Source organism: Zonotrichia leucophrys, chromosome 6, assembly GCF_028769735.1.
Source record: "Zonotrichia leucophrys gambelii isolate GWCS_2022_RI chromosome 6, RI_Zleu_2.0, whole genome shotgun sequence".
NCBI classification, from domain to species: domain Eukaryota; kingdom Metazoa; phylum Chordata; class Aves; order Passeriformes; family Passerellidae; genus Zonotrichia; species Zonotrichia leucophrys.
The window spans coordinates 26,152,368-26,173,463 of NC_088176.1; the positions used below are offsets into that span (position 1 = coordinate 26,152,368).

The 21,096-nt window shown below is 38.2% G+C and overlaps 1 protein-coding gene across 2 annotated transcripts in view; it reads right to left on the minus strand.

Moving 5' to 3' along the window:
• OGDHL (oxoglutarate dehydrogenase L) overlaps positions 1-21,096 on the minus strand; it is a 48,106-nt gene that overhangs the window by 13,633 nt on the left and 13,377 nt on the right. For both annotated transcript variants that reach the window (XM_064716209.1, XM_064716210.1), the window contains exons 4-16: positions 19,153-19,255; positions 15,800-15,915; positions 13,973-14,127; positions 11,298-11,444; positions 10,623-10,713; positions 9,909-10,088; positions 9,402-9,530; positions 8,851-9,030; positions 8,430-8,582; positions 6,982-7,084; positions 6,247-6,375; positions 4,119-4,269; positions 1,899-2,026 (exon numbers count right to left, since the gene is read on the minus strand). In XM_064716209.1, coding sequence (XP_064572279.1) covers positions 1,899-2,026; positions 4,119-4,269; positions 6,247-6,375; positions 6,982-7,084; positions 8,430-8,582; positions 8,851-9,030; positions 9,402-9,530; positions 9,909-10,088; positions 10,623-10,713; positions 11,298-11,444; positions 13,973-14,127; positions 15,800-15,915; positions 19,153-19,255 — 1,765 coding nt within the window. The remainder of the gene's footprint in view (positions 1-1,898; positions 2,027-4,118; positions 4,270-6,246; positions 6,376-6,981; positions 7,085-8,429; positions 8,583-8,850; positions 9,031-9,401; positions 9,531-9,908; positions 10,089-10,622; positions 10,714-11,297; positions 11,445-13,972; positions 14,128-15,799; positions 15,916-19,152; positions 19,256-21,096) is intronic.

Here is a 21,096-nt window from a genome sequence, read left to right on the forward strand (position 1 = left end):
CCCTACAGCCACCAAACACTTCAGTGCACTAATTCTAAACTGCTTCTTTTAACAGAATTAGATAGTGGAAACAGCAGTTAAAGAAAATAAAGTGTTCAGGGGTTTTAGTTCTCCTGAAGAACCAATTCCATGAACTGCAAGCCGTCACTTATTCTTCTATGTATCAAAAAGGAGACCCAGTGATGTTACCAGCCAAATAAATATAAATTCTGATAGCTCTTCTTTGGCTCAGAGTCTTAACTAGAAGAGACATGTTCACACACTGCTGCTTATCCCAAAAATGTCTCTCTATGGAGGCAATACACAACAGTAAACATGTGGGGAAAGGTCAATAAATAAAAGCCAGCAAGAGAAAGAAAACTTCATTATAAAATCACTTCAACACAGAACATGGCATTTTTAGTTTGAAAAACCTCAACCCAACAAACACACAAAAAGCCACATCACTTATCAACTATTTGTACAAATTTAATCTCCTTTACTGTTAGAAAGCATCTCAGACAGAAGGGATTTAAAGTTCTTAAAAATTAAAAGTATCAATATTATTAGTTTTGGAGAACCTGTCGCCTCATCTGCTGAAGCAGAAGTGCACAGAAATGGTATTCTTGTTTTCAGCATACAAACAAGACCCTATTTTACCCTACTGCTTGTATTCAATGAATTTTATTAAATCAACTTTCACCTATCTTTTGCTGGGTAAGGTGGAAGGGCAATAGTGAGCAGGATGAGATGGAGAGAGAGAGAGAGCCCACTTGGTTAGTTCTGTAAAGAATGCAATTGTGACAGAATTGCCTTCACACCGTATCAACACTAGGCTTCCTTTGAGGTGTTATTTTTTAAACAAAATCAGATTTCAACCATATCCAGACATTTGTCACTTCTTTTGGAATGTAAAAAAACCAAATCCAGAAACCTGTGACCCACTTACCCACAAGTTTTGCAGCAACACTGTAAACAGGCTCAAATTAAGAAACCCCAGAAGACACGGAGAAACAACAGGAAATTGGAAAGAATCATTCTCTGAAATTAAGTTCTTGACTTTTATCTATGTCAATTATTTTTCTCCCGTTTATACACATCCTTGCTTGCACTCTCCTATTTAGAGTTCACCATTACATGTACACAATACAAAAAATGTGATTCTGTTCACACCAATTCTGCCACAGAGCTAGCAAAAATACCTAAAAAGTCTGATCTTCAGCCCATGCTCCAACTGTACAGCTTTATACCACTTTAATTTTAATATTATTAGCAATGGGCAATATGTAGCATTGCAAAAATGACTAAGTAACCAAATATTTCTGAACTTTGAAACAAGCAGCTATCAACTACCACCTTTATCTACTACAATGTTTCAAGTTCTTCCTTCGCACAATATTTTATTATCTATAGAATCAGTAACACTTTTGATAAATTATTAGATGTATTTGTTTTGTGCTCCACATTCCTCTTGCCACCCTCATCATGTCAGAGTAAGGTTATCCATTCTCTGTGGCTGAAGGTAAAATAATTCACTATGATTAATGCTATCACTAAAAAGAATTTGTTTTCTTGAAATAGCACATTCAGAATAGCAGTTCAGATAAGGCCAGGATGGATTTTTTTATATGTCTATGACAAAGTGTCTCTGGTTTTCTTGTCAGTTCCTCTTAAGAAAGCATCAGGTGCACATTCCAGCACTGCCAAGATCAACAATAGCAGATGGATGCTTTTAACTGAATCCCAAAACTGTAAAATGTGGGGATGCTTGTTGAAGGATGGCAGAACCTGAGAGGAAGAGCTTTGATACCTATTTCATACATGACCATTTCACAGCTTTTTTCCCCCCATTCTTGTCCTTGCTGAGCTCTGCTTGCTGTCCAGCAGCCCCAGCAAACCCCGGGCAGATGGAGACGTACCCAGGACCCCGTACTCGGAGAGGGAGCTGTTGCACACGGTGTAGGGGGCCTGCTGCTCCCACAGGTGGTTCATGGGAACACAAATTCTCTTGTCAACATCTTGATCATGAAGCACATGGTGACGGTGGCTGCAAAGAGATGTTGGAAGAGATTTATTAGCCAAGAATCATTTAGGGCTTTAACAGAGCTATTTTCAAAGCTAAAGCAGCAAAATTGTGGTCTGGAAAGCAACCAAGCACCATGGTCATCTCTGCTACACACAACACCCTGGTCTGGTTGAAGCCATGGGAAATGCAATCACATGTCTAAATACAATTGCTGCACTGTAAGGACTTTTACTGACTGACTTTTCACTGACCACGGACTTTTACTGACTACTGCAGCTTCTCAAGCACTCACAGAAACTGAAAATACCTCATCGCTAGTAGAACTGGGAGAAATACTAAAGAATGGGGAAGTTTTTACTATAAAATAGAATTATTAAAGAAATTCAAAGGAACAAAATTGTTATTAAAAACATTTCCTTCTGCCTTCCTCACAAATTCTAATATTTTCCTTGAAATAATTGTTGTTTGTCTTTGGAAAAAAAAATGTGATCTTCAGCATTGGAACTTGAAGGAGTTGTATCCTCTTTCCTGCTATTTCCACTCACATGCACCATTTACTGTTCTCTAGAACACCATTAATCAGCATTAGAATAGGGCACCAAGGAATACTACCAAAACAGAGATGACTGAAGTAATTGCTGCAATCCATTAACTCTCTGAGCAGACTGAGTGAATCACAGCAACATGTCCAGCTTTACAACCACCAACATCAGGCCAGTTATTGTACTGCTAACAATACTGTGTGCTGTAGAGCTGCCAACACTGAAGTCTGAATCTTTTTGCACTTCCCTTTGCTATAATGAATACTAGCAAAAGAGCTCTCAAATGTATCTAGAACTCAACAATGAAGAGCCAGAAAAAGACTGAACCCTTCAAGAGCAGCACAGGGATGGAAGTAGAGAATAAAGGGGAAATTCACACACCAGGCAGCTGTTTGGCAGAAATCATTTTTGCCACTGTAATTTTGATTTTATCATTAAGCCAGTGACAGAAGACCTAGCTGTTAAGCTTCTTGAGTACAAAGCTTTGTGTTTCCCTAGCAAGAGGTGATTAAGATGAGCACAGATGGCCAGCCAGAAATATACAGACATACAATTTGCACACCTACAATTGTCAGATTTACTGACAACCCCCTTCCCTCCTTCCTCAACAGTTATCAACAAGAGAAGAAGGGGTCTGGTGCTTCTGTCAGCAGCTTTATCTAGCTTCTACCTATTGATAGTGTTGAGGACTGAAACAGGAAGAAAAGAACCCATCACATGGAATATTGAAGGAAAGAACTATTTTCTAGACATCACTTTAGAAGTTCCAAAATAGTGAAAGCACCCCATCGTGTTGTTTTATTATCGCAGCACAGTACATTCAGTTCTTTCCAACTTCTAGCCAATGCTATACCAGAGAAGGCAGGCACCAAAATTTATTTCTCGCTTCTACAAGCACTCACAATGCAGCACAGTGCAGCATTTACCCCAGGAATTGGCATTACTTCAATGGTTTCAATTAAATACATCATTAACATTTTACTCTACAGAGAATCAGGTAAGGCAGCAAACTGTACATATTTTACCAAGTGATGAGACCTGCCTTCATACAGTCCCACAGGCATTCAAAGTCTCAGTACACTTTAAAAGCCTCACCAACTGGCAACATGTTTGTGCACAGGGTACACAAGCTCCAAGCAGCCACTACTGGAATTTAAGAGACTCAGGATCTGCTGCAGCAAGTATCCTCTCTTACTTCCCAGCAATTAGATGGAATGCAACTGCATTTCTTGTTAGAAAGCAGAGGGAAAGATACCATTTCTGCTTTTCAGCAAGAGAAGGTAGAAAGTGTCTAAAAAATGCTTGTTCTGGCTTAAATATTATACTTTAAAATGCTGCTTACAGATATACAGGAAATTTGATTATTATTGACTGCATGAACCTACAGCATTCAGATTAATGCTGAAGAAAGAGCCCCAATTTCACCCTCCCTGCAGAAGACCATATTTTTTAAACAAATGCCTTCACCCTCCCTGCAGAAGACCATATTTTTTAAACAAATGCCAAGCTGTTTCTTTAAGTGTGGGACTTCAAGAGTTTTAACACCATTTAAGAGCTATCTCAGCACTGACCTGAAAGTACCTCTCTCCACATCCTGGCCACTCAGTCGGACGTGGATCCCCTCTTTGAGGACAGAGCCAAAAGCCATGTACTCTGCTAGGGCCCAGTCAACAAGCCTGTTCTCCGTCATCTCTGCGCGCGCTTTCAAAATCCGAGAGAGTCCTGCATGGGAACAGAGATCAGGAATGAATGGATCTATGTCAGAGAGATTCTCTGTTCACATTGCACTCACCATTCTCCTTCCTCATTGCCTAGACTAAGCACAGATACCAAATCAGGTCTACAAACTGTTTGACTAGAACTGAACTGCTGGCAAAATAAAACAACTTGCCTCCCGAGCAAACAGCTGTGTAATGTTCATACCCTCTGTTTGAAGAGGTAACATTGACTGTGTCAGAAACTACTGAGGACAACTAAAACAAAGACCCATGGTGAATTTCTTCTTCCTCAAGATTTATTTTCACATCTCCAACACCAAGTACTCTTTTATAAGAGATTGAAAATAGCAGCTTGGTTTCTGAATTTTTGTCTTCCTTCCTTTCCTCATTTTTTCTTGGCATTTGTCTTATTGCACTTCTGGAGATGTTATACAGTGAAACGGGCTGGACTGATCAATACTATGAATATCATATAAATAGAAAAACTGTAGCAGCTGCCAATGGATTGACTTTTCAGTGAAGATTTTATAACCTCGTGAGCCAAAACACAAGTTACAACACTGTCACTTCCAAAGGGAACAAAACTTCACAGCTGCACACAAGTGCTTCCAGCTTTGAGGCCACAGATCTCCTGTATTCACTGGCAATTGACAGCATCTTATTTTCACATCTGCACTGATGATTTTGGTAAGCTGTCCCATATGTTATTTTCCTGTATTTCCTTTTCCTTACTATCCACAATTTTACAGAAAAACATCCCTCTTTCTTTCCACATAAAACTCTCATTGAAATTGCTTCATTTTGAGTAAAAAAAATCTTGAAAGTTTTCCCTTTAGAATATACTAAACATTTGATTAAAAAAAATAATCTTCCCTTTTTTTTGCAAGACTGTATGATAATAAGCATTTTCATTCTAGTGAAAGGACAAAGTACATTGAATCTCTGTTTCTCTTCCCTTCTGTTTCTCCAAAAATTCTCTCTCACAGCCTTTTAAACTGCATAAAGAACCTAGCATACCATAATTGTTTTGAACCATAAATCTACCTTATATACTGGCAACTGTTCCCTAGTGTCAATGGTTAATCAACTTACTAACAAGAGACCAATTTACCTTTTAAATAGAATGTCTAATACTAAATTCTATTGGGCAACTACAGTTTTTAATTTATCAGTGTCACAACGAAGTGCACAAATGTGTAGAAGAGTTAAATTTATCCATTAATTGTATCTGCTCAACAAGCCTGTAATTAATAACGGGGAATGCCCAACCATCATTACTTGTGTTTCATTTCCCAAAGGAACAGAAACACATAGAATATTTACAGAAGACAAACTTTATTCTTTGATGGATAACTCCAGAGAGGATTAGCTTTCTCTGTTTAAAGATTTTAAAGAGAAAAAAATCTCTTTATTCCTTATCCTTAGTATGTATACTACAAGTCAACAAAAGCAAAAAGATTCCTAAACAAAGGGTGTCCATGCTTCTCCATGGAATCAGCAGGTTATTGTTCCCAATAGTTGCTAGATTTCAACCTGCCCATAAAATAAAACTATCTCAGAACTCTGACACAGTGCTGGGGCTCCCCAGTGACACAGGCACTTACTGTAATAGATGCCAAAGAGAGGACTGAATCTTTTCACAACAAAAGCTAAGACATTTTGGGGAAAAAAGCGAGGACTTGAAGAATGAAAGAAGTTATTAACTTAAGGTTGCAAAGAGATTTCTACCTCCCTCAGAGGAAAATCTATTTTAATGAGGTATGAAACAGAAGTGGTGTGATACTGAAAGAATATTATGCTGAGAGCAAGCAGCAGGAACTTAAATGTCATATTCTCCTCCCCCAAGGAGTGGAAGAGTCAAAGTAAAAAACATCACAGGCATTTTCCTCTTTGAGAAATGGCCCAAGAACAACTTCTGTGCAGAAATACAAAAGTGGAGCAGGACACCGAGCTAGGAGGAGACACAGAGCCTTCAGCTGACCCGAGTGTATTTTGAAGTCCTCCACGGGCACTGAGCTGGCGACGTTGCCGATGTGAGTGAGCAGCTCCTCCGAGATGCCGGTCGGGGGACAGGACATGCTCTTGGGCTCCCCGTCCGGGTTAAAGAAACCTGCAAGGACAACGTTGGGGACACGCTCAGGGACTGCTTAGGAGATGGGGACGTTACCTATAACTTACTCAACAGCTCAAGTGACATGCTAAGCAGCAGACTAAGCCTAGTTCTTCCCCTTTTGCTGGGAAGCAGTAATTTTGATTGCATGACAACAGAAGCTGATCTTACAGGCGCACAATGATCTATTTTATTTCTGCTTTCACTCCCTGTGAAGTCCAGCTATGTGGGCAGAGGCTGCCAATAAAAGGCATATGGCACCTCAATCCCTCAAATAAAAATAAATAAATGAATAACTAACATGAGACATACTCCTTCTTCCTGACAGCCCAGACAGTTAACAGTACAGGCAAACCACTTCTCTGCTAAACTGGAAAATGGCTTTTTCAAAGTCACAGCTTACTTTGCACATGTTTTAACAAAAGCATTTATTTTAAGTTGATCTGACAGAATGCTATATTTACTATTAACAGGGGCAAATCAAAGGTCGCATATTCCATTTTAAAGGAATTTTGTCTGATAAAATCTATTTAAATTCTAGATTTTGGACTCAAAATAAAAGCACATTCGGGTAACACTACAGTAAGTGAAAAGAAAACTGCTTACCAGGCCAAGGTGAATCCAGCCAGTGCTTGATATGAAGGATCTTATTATCCTTAGATCTAGTATATGCTTCTTCACATATTTTGTCATACTTTGCAATTTCTTCCTGTAGTTTTAAAATGGATAAATATAACACCCTCATATCTTACAGATGACACCTCTCATTCAGCATGACAATACCAGCTATTTAACTCCATGAGAAAATTTAGTTACAATAATACAAAGAAATAAAATTAATTTTATCTAGCATCAAACTGCCTTCTAGAAACATGCTTACACACATCACTCTAAATAAATCATTTCATTGGACAGGTGTTACAGAGGAGTGTACCAAGAGCTCAAGCTGCAAGCATTGCTCTTGAATGAGACAACAAATGAAATACTAAATATAATTTATAGTCATACTTCTAAGATCAAAATCATCCAGCTCTCATACTCCTGGCAATGAAAGTCACTAAAGTTTGGAAAAGAAGTTTCCAAAAACTTAGTCTGTCTGGGAGAGTGTAGCAAAGAACCTGCTGGCCACACCTCTCAAGGGCAACAGAGAATGCCATGTTCCACAGAGGCAGAACACCTCTGCCATACCTGTGCTTCAACCCAGAATCACACTGAAGTTATTAGCTAATCTTAAAGGAATTAACAGCAATGTTGAGCTCAGTCTGTGCAGCCAAACATCCATCCAGGATCCTAGATCCAGTCACCAAACCCCACGGTGCCTCTACTGGCACTCTCTTTTAATAAATGATTTAGGAAAGCTACTTCTGCATGAGCTGTGATGCTTCTTACAGAATGCAACTACACATACTGCTTATTTCCTTGATCTGCAATATCACGTCACTACACCTTCTCAGAAGGTCCTTGAATGTTTCAAGGTTCTTCAGAAGGTTTCATCTGCACTCTAAACACCCATTTTCAAAAAAATTAAGGTAAAGACCTAACCAGTTTAATACAGATACCAGACTCTACATTTCACTCTTCTGGAATACTTCAAATGATTTCTGAACTTTGTTGAATTCTTGCAAGAAAACTAAAAGATTAAATTGATTCTATTTCATCATTGCTGGACACAAGTCTCCCAAGGGTTTCAATATGAAGCTATCAACATGAGTGTTCAAATACTGTCTTGTTGCTGAATCAAGGTTCTAGAGATAGAGAACAGCTGACAAATGCTTCCATTTTCCAATGTTCTCATTTAATCACCTTCTCCCCTCAGAACTGAAGCAATTTTTTGTGAGCAATATATTTTAATTTACTTCAGAGCACTTCCAGTCCTTTTGTTACAACAATAGTATTTTACACAAAAATCCAAGCCAAATTGAATCACAAATTGGCAAAGGGTAAAGACATATCACAGTAAGGAAGTTTTCAAGCAGGCAGCATACAGTGACTGTTGGAACAGTCACTTTCTCCTTACAACTCCTTAGATTCCCTCTAACTCTGCTGGCATGTACCTCAAACTCCTGCAGTGTCACAGTCCCATCTGCAATCAGTTTGTCAGCATATTTCTTCAGCACTGGCACCTGCTTATGGATCTGCTTGTACATCAGAGGCTGGGTGAACATGGGCTCATCCATTTCATTGTGCCCTCTCCTACGGTAACAAACCTACAAAGGGAAAGATTGCTTCTGTTGATAAGAACAAATATAAAATGGAATATTTCCATTTCATCATTTTACAGAGATTTTGATAGGTTTATTGTACAAAAAACATTCATGGCTTTTTGTTGGCCTGTTTGTTCCTTGCTTTTTTTAAAATGAGGAAACTAAAGGCCTTTAAAATCAAGTATGTTTCTTGACTGGACCTTCTAAGCCACAAAAAAATAAAGAGTAGTACAAAATGCACAGAAAGAAAAGTAAAGGAACCAAGACTTACCAAGTCAACAACCACATCCTTGTTGAAGGTGTTTCTCCACTCTGCAGCTACACTGCACACGTACACCACTGCCTCAGGGTCATCAGCATTCACGTGGAAAATGGGAGCATTGACCACGCGAGCAACGTCCGTGGGGTACGGAGAGGAACGGGCCATACGTGGGTCTGTGGTGAAGCCAATCTAAAATTTCCAGACACTTCCATTAAAATCATTTGGCCACCTCCCTCTACTCTGTTTTGAAGTTTGCATTTAATAGCCATTCACACAGCAACAGCATCAGCTTTTCATTTTGGCTAGCTAGCTTCTTTTTGCTCCCTTAAAAACCAAAGCAAACCTAATCCAATTAAGTACTACAAATTGAATGGAATACACACAGGTGATAAAATATTATCCACTCAAGAGCTGCTAGATACTAGGATCATTTTCAGAAACATCTCAACCATTCTAATATCCAGAGGGGGAGAGGAGCCCAGTTAATAACAAACAATAAAAAGAGATAGATGGGCAAATATTCAGCAGAGAAGTTGATTGCAAAAGACTGTACTTGTTACCTGGTTGTTGACCACAACATGGATAGTGCCATTTGTGGTGTAGGATGGGAGGTCACTGAGATGAAATGTCTCATAAACCACTCCTTGTCCTGCAAAGGCAGCATCCCCGTGTAATAATATGGACATAACCTAAGAGGGAGAATTGTACACACATACCACACATATATTAGAAAGGAAAACTGCAATTTGAGCTTCTCAGCAGGATTTCTTGGCTCCTTATTTTTGTAGTGTTTATAAAATAAAACAGCAATTTTATAATAAGCCATAAATTTCTCAGCATTCTGCTGCCTTTTCTCAGCTTGCAAAGGAAATAAAGCTTTAAGCCTACTTCCCAAAGTTACCCTTGAGGTCTCATGTCAGGAACCTTACCTGGTTCAACAGGTGATATATCCCTTTTGAACGAGGAGAAGTGGAAGATTCAGTGATATGAAACTACCGGCAAACTATTTTTATTGGAATTACCATGAGAAACTACCATTACAAGTTAGTATATTAAACAATCTTTACCTTTTTCCCTGCTGTATCTCCTCGATAAAACTGTTCAGCTTTTGTTTTGCCTTGCACAACAGGAACAACTGCTTCCAAGTGAGAAGGGTTAGCCATGAGGGACAGAGTGATTTTCTTGTTTGTTTTTCGGTTGATCCTCTCATGGTACATTCCCAGGTGGTATTTTACATCCCCAGATCCCTAACAACAAAGACATAATCACAATTCAGGAATGTCATTCAGACCTGCTCCATCTGATTCACTAGGCCTAAAACTTGTGCTTCAGCCTGAAAACTGCATCTGGTTACCTGAACATCAGTGTTCACCATGGGTTTGACACCAGAATTTTAAACTGAAACACTGTTCCTATTCTATTATCTTACTGTTGTCATCAAATGTTAGATAAATACTTACAGCATATTAATACATTCATATAAAACAAAGAGATGCTTAGAGGTTATGAATTCTGCCAAATGGAACTTATTTATCTACAGTCACTCCTGAGAGACCTTCTGCATGTTAGAAGTATTATATTTTTTTATTATTAAATTAATATTAATGTTATAATTATAGTTTTTAAATTTGTTAAGGAATTTCACCAAATCATGTTCCTCAAACTAGCAAAGAAGGCATTGCAGCTGATAATGCTGTTTTCAAGGTAACCATGACCAAAACAACTGAAAACCATCTTGAATGTTGACCTCTCCACACAGATCTAATGAAAAAGCATCTTACCTCATCAGCTGCTTCAAGTTTGGGATCAAACTGACAGAAGATCTGCTCCAGCTCTTTTCTGATTACATTAGCCAACACATTCAGCCGACCTCTAAGAAAATTCCAAACACAGTTATGTCTCAAACATGGTGCTAACAGAGTCAACAGCATAAAACTTACAAAATCTGCAAACCACCCTGTCAGAAATATGCAAATGTTCTCTTCAAAGTTTTGAGCCTGAAACCCTTGGTTCAATCCTTCTTCCCATTACAAAGTTCCTCTAATGCATTCCCTCAGATATTTTAGAACATCTTGTTATCCAAGTGAATTTTGTAGCTATCTAGCAGTTTTCAAATAATCCCATTATAAATTAGTTAAGGCAGACTGCAAAAGTTAGTTCCAAACTACCTCACAAGCTTTCCCAGTTCTAGAGACTCTATGCAATGGCAGAGATACCATGGCTGCTGCCACATTTGCTTGCAGCTTCAAAGTACACTGAGGAGAGTTTCTCTGTCATTTACTTTTGAAGCCTCTTACTCACAGGCATTTGCTACAGCTCTGTGTTCCCATCACTTGTTATGACTGACTCTTCCTACCTCAGCTTCTCTAATATCAACCTTTTAAACAAATTTCTAGAACCCAAAACTGGTCCCATCACAGTAAGCCCACTTTTAGGGGTGTTTCCATTGGCATTACCTATGAGGCATTCCCATTATAACATATTCAATTCCCATTTCACTGGATTTATCAATGATGGTCTTAAGTGCAGGAATCATTACTTCACATCCTTCCAAACCAAATCTCTTTTCAGAAGACCACTTGCGAGCAAGGAAATCTTCAAATCTTTGCCAAAAAGAAACAAAAAACAAGACAAATTATTTTCACTAAGGTAATGTAGCAAATACAAATTGTTTATCATCTTACAGCAAATAAAGCTACATAAAATTGTTTAAAAATATCTGTGAATACAAGTTATACACCTCTGGAATTCAGTCACACATGGGGAGGGAAACACAGGAGTGAATTCAGTCTTCTTTCTCCCCCATCTGAAAACTATTTACTAGGACTTTGAAACAATTAAGGGTCCCTACTTCAGAAAAAATTCACTTCCCAAGTTAAACTCTGTTCTCATGTATACAAATCTGACCACTGAGAAGGCAGAGTGACAGAAAAGAAGTCTCTTCCATGAATTGAAAAAAATAGAGAACCCGTATTTTCTAATACTTGTAACAAAACCAGAGTAGAAAACACACCTATTCCATAGGTCTCATTCAACAGCAAGGCTCCTCAGACTGTGTGATGTAACACTTAGGAATGGGCCAAGAAGCAGGACACTGGGATCTGTGCCTCAGCTTCAGCAACAGAATGATGTCAATCCCTGACAGCTCTAAGCTCTTTCATTCCTTAATGCATTTGGGCCAGAGGCAATGTGAGTGGTTAAAAAGTACCTTTTAACAAACACTGAAAGGATTATACATTGTAAAGCTTGGAGATAGGAAAGGCAAAGAAAATACATCTTCATGAAAGCAACTGTATTGGTTACATCATCTGTGCAGTGCCTCGCCTCACAACACTGCCATAATTCATTAATACTCAGCTTATTCCTCACTTGGAATCCTGACATTTCCCTCTTTAGACTGAAGGCCTAAAGGCAGTGATATGAATTGTTGCCAGAATCTCTCCTAGCTCACCCATCAATACCTTATAATCAATCCAGCCATCTAAGAACAAGCCAGACCCTCAGCTGACCATTCTGCCAGAATTCCTGAGGCAAGTCTGGGGGGCTATGCCAGTTTCTGTACAAAGGGAAAGCAGGGTGCCATGTGAAGGTCCCACAGGGCAAAGGAAAGCAGTGCACACAGACTGCTTCCTCTTTGCAGCAGCAAGCTCAGCCAGTACTGGACAAGCAGCAAGTTCATTACTTGAGGCAAAGTGCCACTAAGTGTGCAGAGCTACAGAATTCCACAGTCACACTTTGCCTGTCCCACTGGGGGTCACAGAGCCCCAGCCTCTGCCACTGCATGCATTCAGTACCCAGTGAGGAAAACATCTGGTGAAAACTGGCTGCTCTTATAAGGGATTAATCTCAAAATGTTTGACCCTGACCAGATCAGGCTCCACACCAGGGTCTAACATGTTTCCTAATGCATGACAAAGTAGCTCAGTAATATACAATGAGTATTTTACATAAGGAGGAGTTTAAAATGACCATTTCTTCAACAACCTATCAGTGAAAACCACAAGGTTAAAATCCGACTTTAAAATTCAGTTTCAAGTACCTGAACTCTGTAGTTCTTGGAATGATCATTTTTAAAAACAGTCTTGAGCAAAACAATGAAAACCTGCTTTACAAAGCCACAAATCTCAAGAGGACAACCAGTTTTCCACAAAAACAGACTTTTTTTCCTAGGTAATTTTCAAACAATAAAATGAAAAGCACTCTAAAGATAGCTCGATAGGAATTTTTGTAAAACCTTTTTCTTCCCTGCTCAGCAGACAGTTAATTTGGCAGATGAACTGTCAAAGATGCCAAGATGAACATTAGGCTCCTTCATGCCACAAGAAACCCCAGATCTTTCCACAGCTTAGGCAGGAATAAAAGCACAAATTCTTGTCTTAGGATAAATGGAGATGGTTCATACTGAGCACCTGTTAAACAAACTTACTCAAGTATAATACTCACATGAACAGGAAGTGTCATTTTTATTTCTGTTTAAATGAAACTTTTAATGAGACATTATAACACTGGCAAACAAAACACCTGGCAAAATATCTTTTGACACCTCCAGTGAGCACTTCATTTTTAGATCTTTAAACATAGAATCTTAACCAAAAAGTGTGCCTTTACAGATCTCTGACTCTTGTGTTTAACAAAGGACATACACACTGTTTCAGATTGTAGGGACTGAAATAAATCTTGTGTCTGAGAAGCCTTGTTCCAGGGGTAAGAGGATAATTCATTCTCTGGGATCACAGTATTTCCACACAGATAGCCACAATGGGAGCAGTCAATAAGCTATTTCCAAATGTGCTTTCTTTTATTGTAGATACTAAAACTGCTGCTGCCAGGTCATGCAACAACAGCACAACACATTTTGGCACATCTCAAAATGAAAAGGGCAGAAAGGACTTGAAATCACACACCAACATTGTCCTGATACTTATTTTCTTTAACACAAATGTATATTACTAGTGTGTTGAAACAACTTTTTCCTAGTTTACCTCCTGAAGCCAATGAAAGCATTGCCAGGCACGGCACTAAATGCATTTTAAATAACAGGATACTAAGTCACAACACAGACTCTGTTCCCCCCACATGAGCAGCTCCCAGGCAGCAGGCACAGAGCCCAGCCCAGCCCAGCCCAGGGTACCTCATGGAGCGCACCAGCCTTGCCAGCAAAGTCCTCTTGTCGTCGTTGCTGAACTTCATAACTCCCGGCGTCTCAAACTTCTGACGGATCCACTGGCACTGCTCCACATCGTTGATGAACATAAACTCCAGGCCAATGTGCTGGCAGTAGGTGTGCTAGCGAGGGAAAACACCAACAGAGAAGCTTTAGGAGCCAGTGGGCCACAAAGAAACAAATATATTTTTAAATTATATCCTCTGTTACTCTCCTGAAAGCTACCTTGTCTACCCGTTTCACAACATCTCCCCCAAAGTAATTCTATAAATGAATAAATTGTTTTACTGAATCTAGTTTTGTATCACAAAGCTTTCTCTACAAAGTAACATCTCAAAATTTTGTAGGCCAACAAACCTGCATTACACTGACTGGCACATTTCACCTAACTCAGTGCTTTTCTTACAGGCATAGTAGATTCTTCTTTAGATGCACTAGCACAGATTTCAAGTAATTTATCAAAATTTGTGTACTTTATCACATCTTTTGTTAATGTAACCTTAAACCAAGAAATAAAGACAGTGAGAAGACAGCTATGAAATCTAAGGCAAATTATCTGGTAACTGTCAAGTTTCAGAAACCTGCAAATGTGAAAAAAGATCCAAGCAGCTGAGAGCAGAGAAAGGACAGGGAGAAATGCAAAGACTCAGCAGTAATTTTATCTCCTTGTTCATTTTTATATTTTATTTTTCTTACTTTAAAAAGAGTATTTCACTAGAAAAAGTATTTCCAAAATACAAGTCAACAGAAGTAAGATCTACTATGAGTTTGAGACAAAACTACTCTCAACATAGTATGTGCTCTCTACTGCCTTTAAGGAGTTGAATGTTAACCTCTATTCAAAAAAAATAAATCCAAAGCTCTAGAGACAAGAGGAAAGAAGAGGGTTATTTCTCCTTAACACAAATCAGTTCCTTAAGGGTTCTATATTTTGCAATTGATTTTGTCCTTTTATTTGCACATTACAATTTTAAGAATTATTGCTACACAGATAAGCTAGAAGTGCAAAAACAAACAAAAAATCCCAACCAAATATAGAGCTCAAATGCACAACAAAGATAATGTGGTTTAACAATTTACCATGCCTCAGCTAAGCCAACATAAAAGTCAAGCAACTGGGAATATCCAGCAATGATTCACTCAGCAGCCTACAAATTCATTGCCATTCCTATTTGCTGCTTTGCTATTTGGAGTTCGCCTCTAATTATATTTATTCCTTTAAATTAGTTTTTCTTTGAATTATTCTAGCTTTGATGACTTCCTGTGGCATAAAGCATGTCACCTGTCAGATAATGAAACTCTAGAAAAAAGACTGGGGATGGAAAACAAGGACCATCACAGCCTACAAGTTACAGCTGGGCTTTCATGAATTTGGTACCCAGCCTTCATGTTTTTCCTCAAGTAAAGGATCTGAAAGCACCCCCTGAATGTCCTGAACACTGTGAACACAGGTGATTTATCTGTGTTACAGCACTTCAAAGACAATTTCTAAAGGCTCTTCTCCTTTTAAATGATATCAGTTCTTTCCAGAACAAGGGCTGGCATTAATATTCTACCATATTCACCTCTTCTACACTCAATCTACGTCTTTCCAATATCCAGCTAATTGCACCAGTGGTACTGCAACCTCTAGAAAGAGTACAAAGGTTATTTTTAATGCTGTTGGAATCCTTTACATGCTCTGTTAGTAACTGGCAAACGATAAGGGGGTTTTGTGACTGACACCTGGAAAAAGTTCCCTTTGGTCTGAATGAGAGCATTCCAAATGCAAACACGAAATCACGTCCCACTGACCTCCAGGCGCTTGATGATCTCTCGCAAGGACAGACTGTTCTCATTTCCTCCTATGAAGGTGGTTGTTGGCAGCTGAAAGACTTTGTCCAAATCTGATTCGTGCAAACCATAAAACCCTACAACAGGTATGTTATTGATTTGCAAAGCAGAACAGGAGACAAAAAGGAAACCAGCACTGTTTTTCAAGCCATGGCAATTATATTTAATAAAGCGGTATTAAGAAATAAGGTACCAGATTAAAAATTGAAAGCGTGAATATTCTGAAGGCACCCATTAGTAAAATGTACTTTATTTTGGATTTTAAAAAGATTGTTTGAATTAAATACTCATTACTTGATTCTTTCTTAAATGCTCAAATGAAACAGCTGGAATTAGAATCATTCTAGCCTTTTTTATATTTTACCATATTAAGACACACATCATCAATTTTCCACACTACTTCTTACAGCTCACTGTTTAATAAAATAACTGACTCTATCATGAGCAACAAACACAAAAAGAATCCCTTCTCACCAACAGAACCATCTGGTTGGAAGCATTTTACATTAATAGACAGACTAAAAGAATGCACAACAGGTTCAATAAAATGCTGTACAAGCACTCTGAAGAACTTTCAAGGTATTTCTATTCACTCTCTCTTTTTAGGGATATTAGTTTGAAATAGCCATGTAATGACCTGTACAGCTCTAGTTCCCAGGCAGTGACCCCTTATAAAATACACAGATTTCCACATCCCCACCATCTAAAACTTGTTTAACCACATTGATCCATCTTGTTTTGGACACATCTAAATTTGTTCTGGCTGAGAATATTATTTAAGAAAATATTTAGCCTAATTATGCAGTTTCAAAAGCCAAAACACTCAACAGACAAGACTGAAAGACTGGTATCAATGCAAGTTAAAGGCCTTGTATAAAACAAGTTTAACTAATCCTGTTAAATGAAGGAAGGAAAAATAGTTCCTTATAACTGCAAGAAGCAACAAGTACAACACTTACAATACACATCACCCACAGTTATAGAACCTTATATATACATTAAAACTACATATGTTCCTTCATATGTGAAAATATTTGAAGGATTAAAAACACCTTCTCCATATTTAATTTTGAACACTTTATCTTGGTTCCAGATAAGCTGTAGACATCCACTTCAGCAGTGATAAAACAGCATGCACATAACATTTAAGCACTTTATTGATTTAAAAGTGACTTTTCTGAAGATAAAAGCAAAGCAGCAAATTAAGGATGAAATAATAACAGCATGTAAGAGTTGAAGACAGGCCATAGGATTGCATTGCTACCACTTTTACTATACAGCACTGTCAGTAAATAACATGTTTTTTGCTTTAAAAATAATACACTTTAAAATGTTAATTTTGGTTTTAATAAAAATTTCAATAATATATTAAAATTTCAGACCTGGAATGGCCAAAAAAGGCATAGGTACCATTACTTCTCCTTTTTGGTATTGTAACAAGTTTGTTCCCAGCAGGAGGTTAGAGTGACACAGGGGATGACAGGGCCTTTAGTGTCATTTGAAACAAAGCAGTGCATTTATTTCTTCACTTTTGCTGACTTTCCCTCAGACTTCAAAGGCTCTTGATGCCCTCTCATGCATAAAGCAGAACACGTACAGGAGTGATTTGGGCACACACAGAACATCTGTGCTTTGTACCACAGCACCACATATTTACTGAAGCATCACCTCGTGTTTAAAGAGATACACCCTCACTGAAATCCTAAAATCAGTTCCATACTGTGACTCATGCACTAAGTACATCTGTAACTACCTGCATTTTCAGAAGCAACTCTCAGAAGAAATTTCCTACCACAAGGTTTCTCAATAAGAAATCAGAAGATGGGACAAAGAAAACACACAGAAAACTAAAATATTAAAATATTTTCTATCCTGACAAAGATCTTTCATAAGTTTCCTGCCTGGAACACTAAGGATAGGATTTGAGATCTTCCCCTATTTTAGCTTGCCAAGACTGGATTAGAAATTTTGTTTCTCCTCAGAAACTGAAATCTCCTCAGCTACACTCTCAAACACATCCCCCCACCTCATTCAGAGGTCTGGAATATTTTTCCTATGGGCATGAGGGCTTCAGTGGATGCCTTCTGATCAGTCACAACACCCTGTACTAAATTATCTGTAGAGTGTAAAGAAATGTGTACTGACATGCTAGGACTCACCAATGCTCCAAATTAATTATATTTGCTCAATAAATGTCTCATGTATTTTCTAGTTGGTAATTTTCTTTAATTAAAGCTGACAAACTTCAGAGAGAAGACCCAAATTGTGTAAGCACCCCTCTAGTCTTAGGTATCCACTTTCTTTATATGATCAGAACTGCTTCCTTCCCTACACCAGAAATAGAAATCAGAGTAGCAAAGAGTAGATATGCTTATAGTAAAATTAGGCAGGGAGTGTTTTATTTACTTCCTGCACTGTGTCTGATCGAAAAAGCTTCCCTACACATCAAAGAAAAATTGATTCAGTGTCTTCATCAAGTAGAAAACCACATTTTGAACTAACCAGGCAGATTGAAGAGCAGAGAAAAAATCAATCAGGTGTTTTTTTTATTCAAGTAGAGTGAGGCAAAGAAATTGATCAGTGCCAATTTCTCAGACACAAGCCCTCCTAACAATGAGAACAACCTTTGCAAAAGCAGACCCTAGTGTATCTTCTTTTAGCAGTAAACTGAAGTTTCTAATAGAAGATATAATCACCCTTGGCTTATATCCACAGGTATGCTTTCCACATTTTCTCTGTTAACTTCAAAGAGACTTCTTCAAGATTTTACACAAGGAGTAAGTATTAGACATTAGATTCCAAATTTGGTATGAAATTTACCCTAAGTTCCTCTGTCCAGTGCTTTCTTTATTGCTTGGTTTCCCCATTGACTACCCTTCAGATGTCACCAGTTCAAACAAGTATGAACTGTAATGCTATAAGAATAATTAAGATAATCAGAATGTATTGATTAGTATTCATTTCTGGTGTGGTTCAAAAATAAATATTTAGGGGGTTAATAGAGCATTTATAACAATCATTCATCAGAAGATGAATTCACAGGACCCTCACCTGATCTCAGAGTAGAAACTCCTTCATCCTGAAATTTTTGCCTCCTTACAGATGCTCAAAGGCTCTATGTCATGATATCAGCAAGCAGAAAAGAATCCCTGAAATGTGGCATCCCTTCCCATTGAGGGGAGTTGGAAGTAGGTGATCTTTAAGGTCCCTTCCAACCCAAGCCTTTCTATGAATCTGTGCAATGTCTATGAAATCCCCTCAGTGCAGGGACACATAAATGAGCATTTCAATGAGAAGGCACACAGCTTACACACCGAGTTTATCAATTGTGGTGATAAGGTCAGATGGAATAAAGGAATCCAAATCTGCATCCAGAATTCCAAGGGGATCTAGCTGAGCCACGTGATGGCCACGGATCTGAAAAAGGAGCAAAGCAGAGCAAGATGAAATCACACTAAAAGTCAGACAAAAGGAAAAGTTAGTGATATCTGTCCATAATATCAGCCATTAAGCTGAACAAGCAAACACAACTAACCTGATGACAGGGTTACATACTCTCAAGTTTTCCCATAAGAACAAAAAATAAGCATTATATCACTGATTACACATATACCTCTATCAAAAAATACACATTACAATATAATCTTCATTATGTTGTCTGACCCACAATTTAAGTGGGATTACACTGGAGTTTTAGTGAAGAAGGGTACTAGAGAGTACACTCTCAGACTCTGGGTAAAATTAAGTAACTCTGATGAGCCTAATAGATCTTACCATTTGCCAATTCAGTTATTTTGTATTTTTGCCTGAATCCTCCTTTCTGCACCTGCATTATATTAAAATACAGAATTGCTGATTTAAAATAGATTGGTGCTGAAGTAGTTTCTATTGGAAGTGAAGGGATCACTCTTCCTGAGCTCTGCTCCAAATCAGATAGCATCTGGCAGCACCTATTTTCATTGATGAAATTTCAGAAATTTGATCTGATAGAATTGATATTCAAGACACTGAAGAACACAAATGAGTGAGGAATTTAGCCAGCTCTCAATGATCAGTGTAACTGGTGCTACTGCATGCCACAAGTTGCTATAAACCAGTGAATTATCATATAATATTGCTACAGAAGAAATAACTAATTGATCCCAGAGATCACAAATATAAAACCATCTTTAATATGCCTCTTATGTGTGACTCTCATGTACCAAATTAACTCATTAAAAGCTTTGTATAGAGGAATATATTAATGATTTCTCCATATAATTTTCATTTTTAACAAGAAATTTGCATCTCTTGGGTAGTATTTCATTCACACTACTAGTATCCTAATTGCCCCTGAAAAACCCTGAAAAATTAGAAAGTGCAACATTAACAGTGAAGTGCATTACACTGTAATAGGATATGATTAGAGTGTGGTTCATCAAGAAGGGTGTAAAAACACTGTTCACTTATTGTATATTTTCAGGAGAGTTTATAACAAAATGGTTTCCAGTCATAAGAAACCAGAAATATGGCATCTTTTTTTGGAACTACCAGCCCTGTAATCTCAGCCTGACTTCTGTGATTCTTTGCATCTCATGAATCACCAGTAATGAAACTCTGACAGGCCAAATGATGCCCATAGCAACATCTGTGCCATCTGACTGTTTACAGCAGCACTAAGTTTATCTGACTGGAACAAAGCAAACAATTCTATCTCAAACATCATCAACGGGAAAGAATTCACCTGCCTAAGTTACATCTGCTCTTCAGTATTCATAGGAAAAGGAAGAAGATCAGCAGGAATGCCAAAACCCAGAAAGGCAGAGCAATAAATGCTGTGCCATATTATTCCAGGAGCAGTCTGGTCTTTCACTAAAAGACAGTATTTCCCTCAATATCAAGGCATTTTTACTAAGTCCTACTACTTTCACTGAATACAGAAAACAGTAGCATCGGTAGTAGCAAAAATCAGAGATCAACCTTGTGAAAATACATACATAGAAAATTGCCATTGGTTGCCACGTGGTTAAATGCAAGTACAGAGTACCAGAAACTAGACCTTGATTTCTCTGACCTCACTTTTGTTAAGCACACACATCCCACTGAAACTCCTTTCCTCAGTGTGCCCAGTGCTCTCTGGTAGAACAGGCAATAGATTAACTGCTTCTCAAAGTCCAGCTCAACAGACCACAAAGCAGTTTACCACAAAGCCATAAAACATTGACAGGTTTGAGAAATGAAAATTCTGTATCCTTCTCCATTTCATTTCATTATCAGGC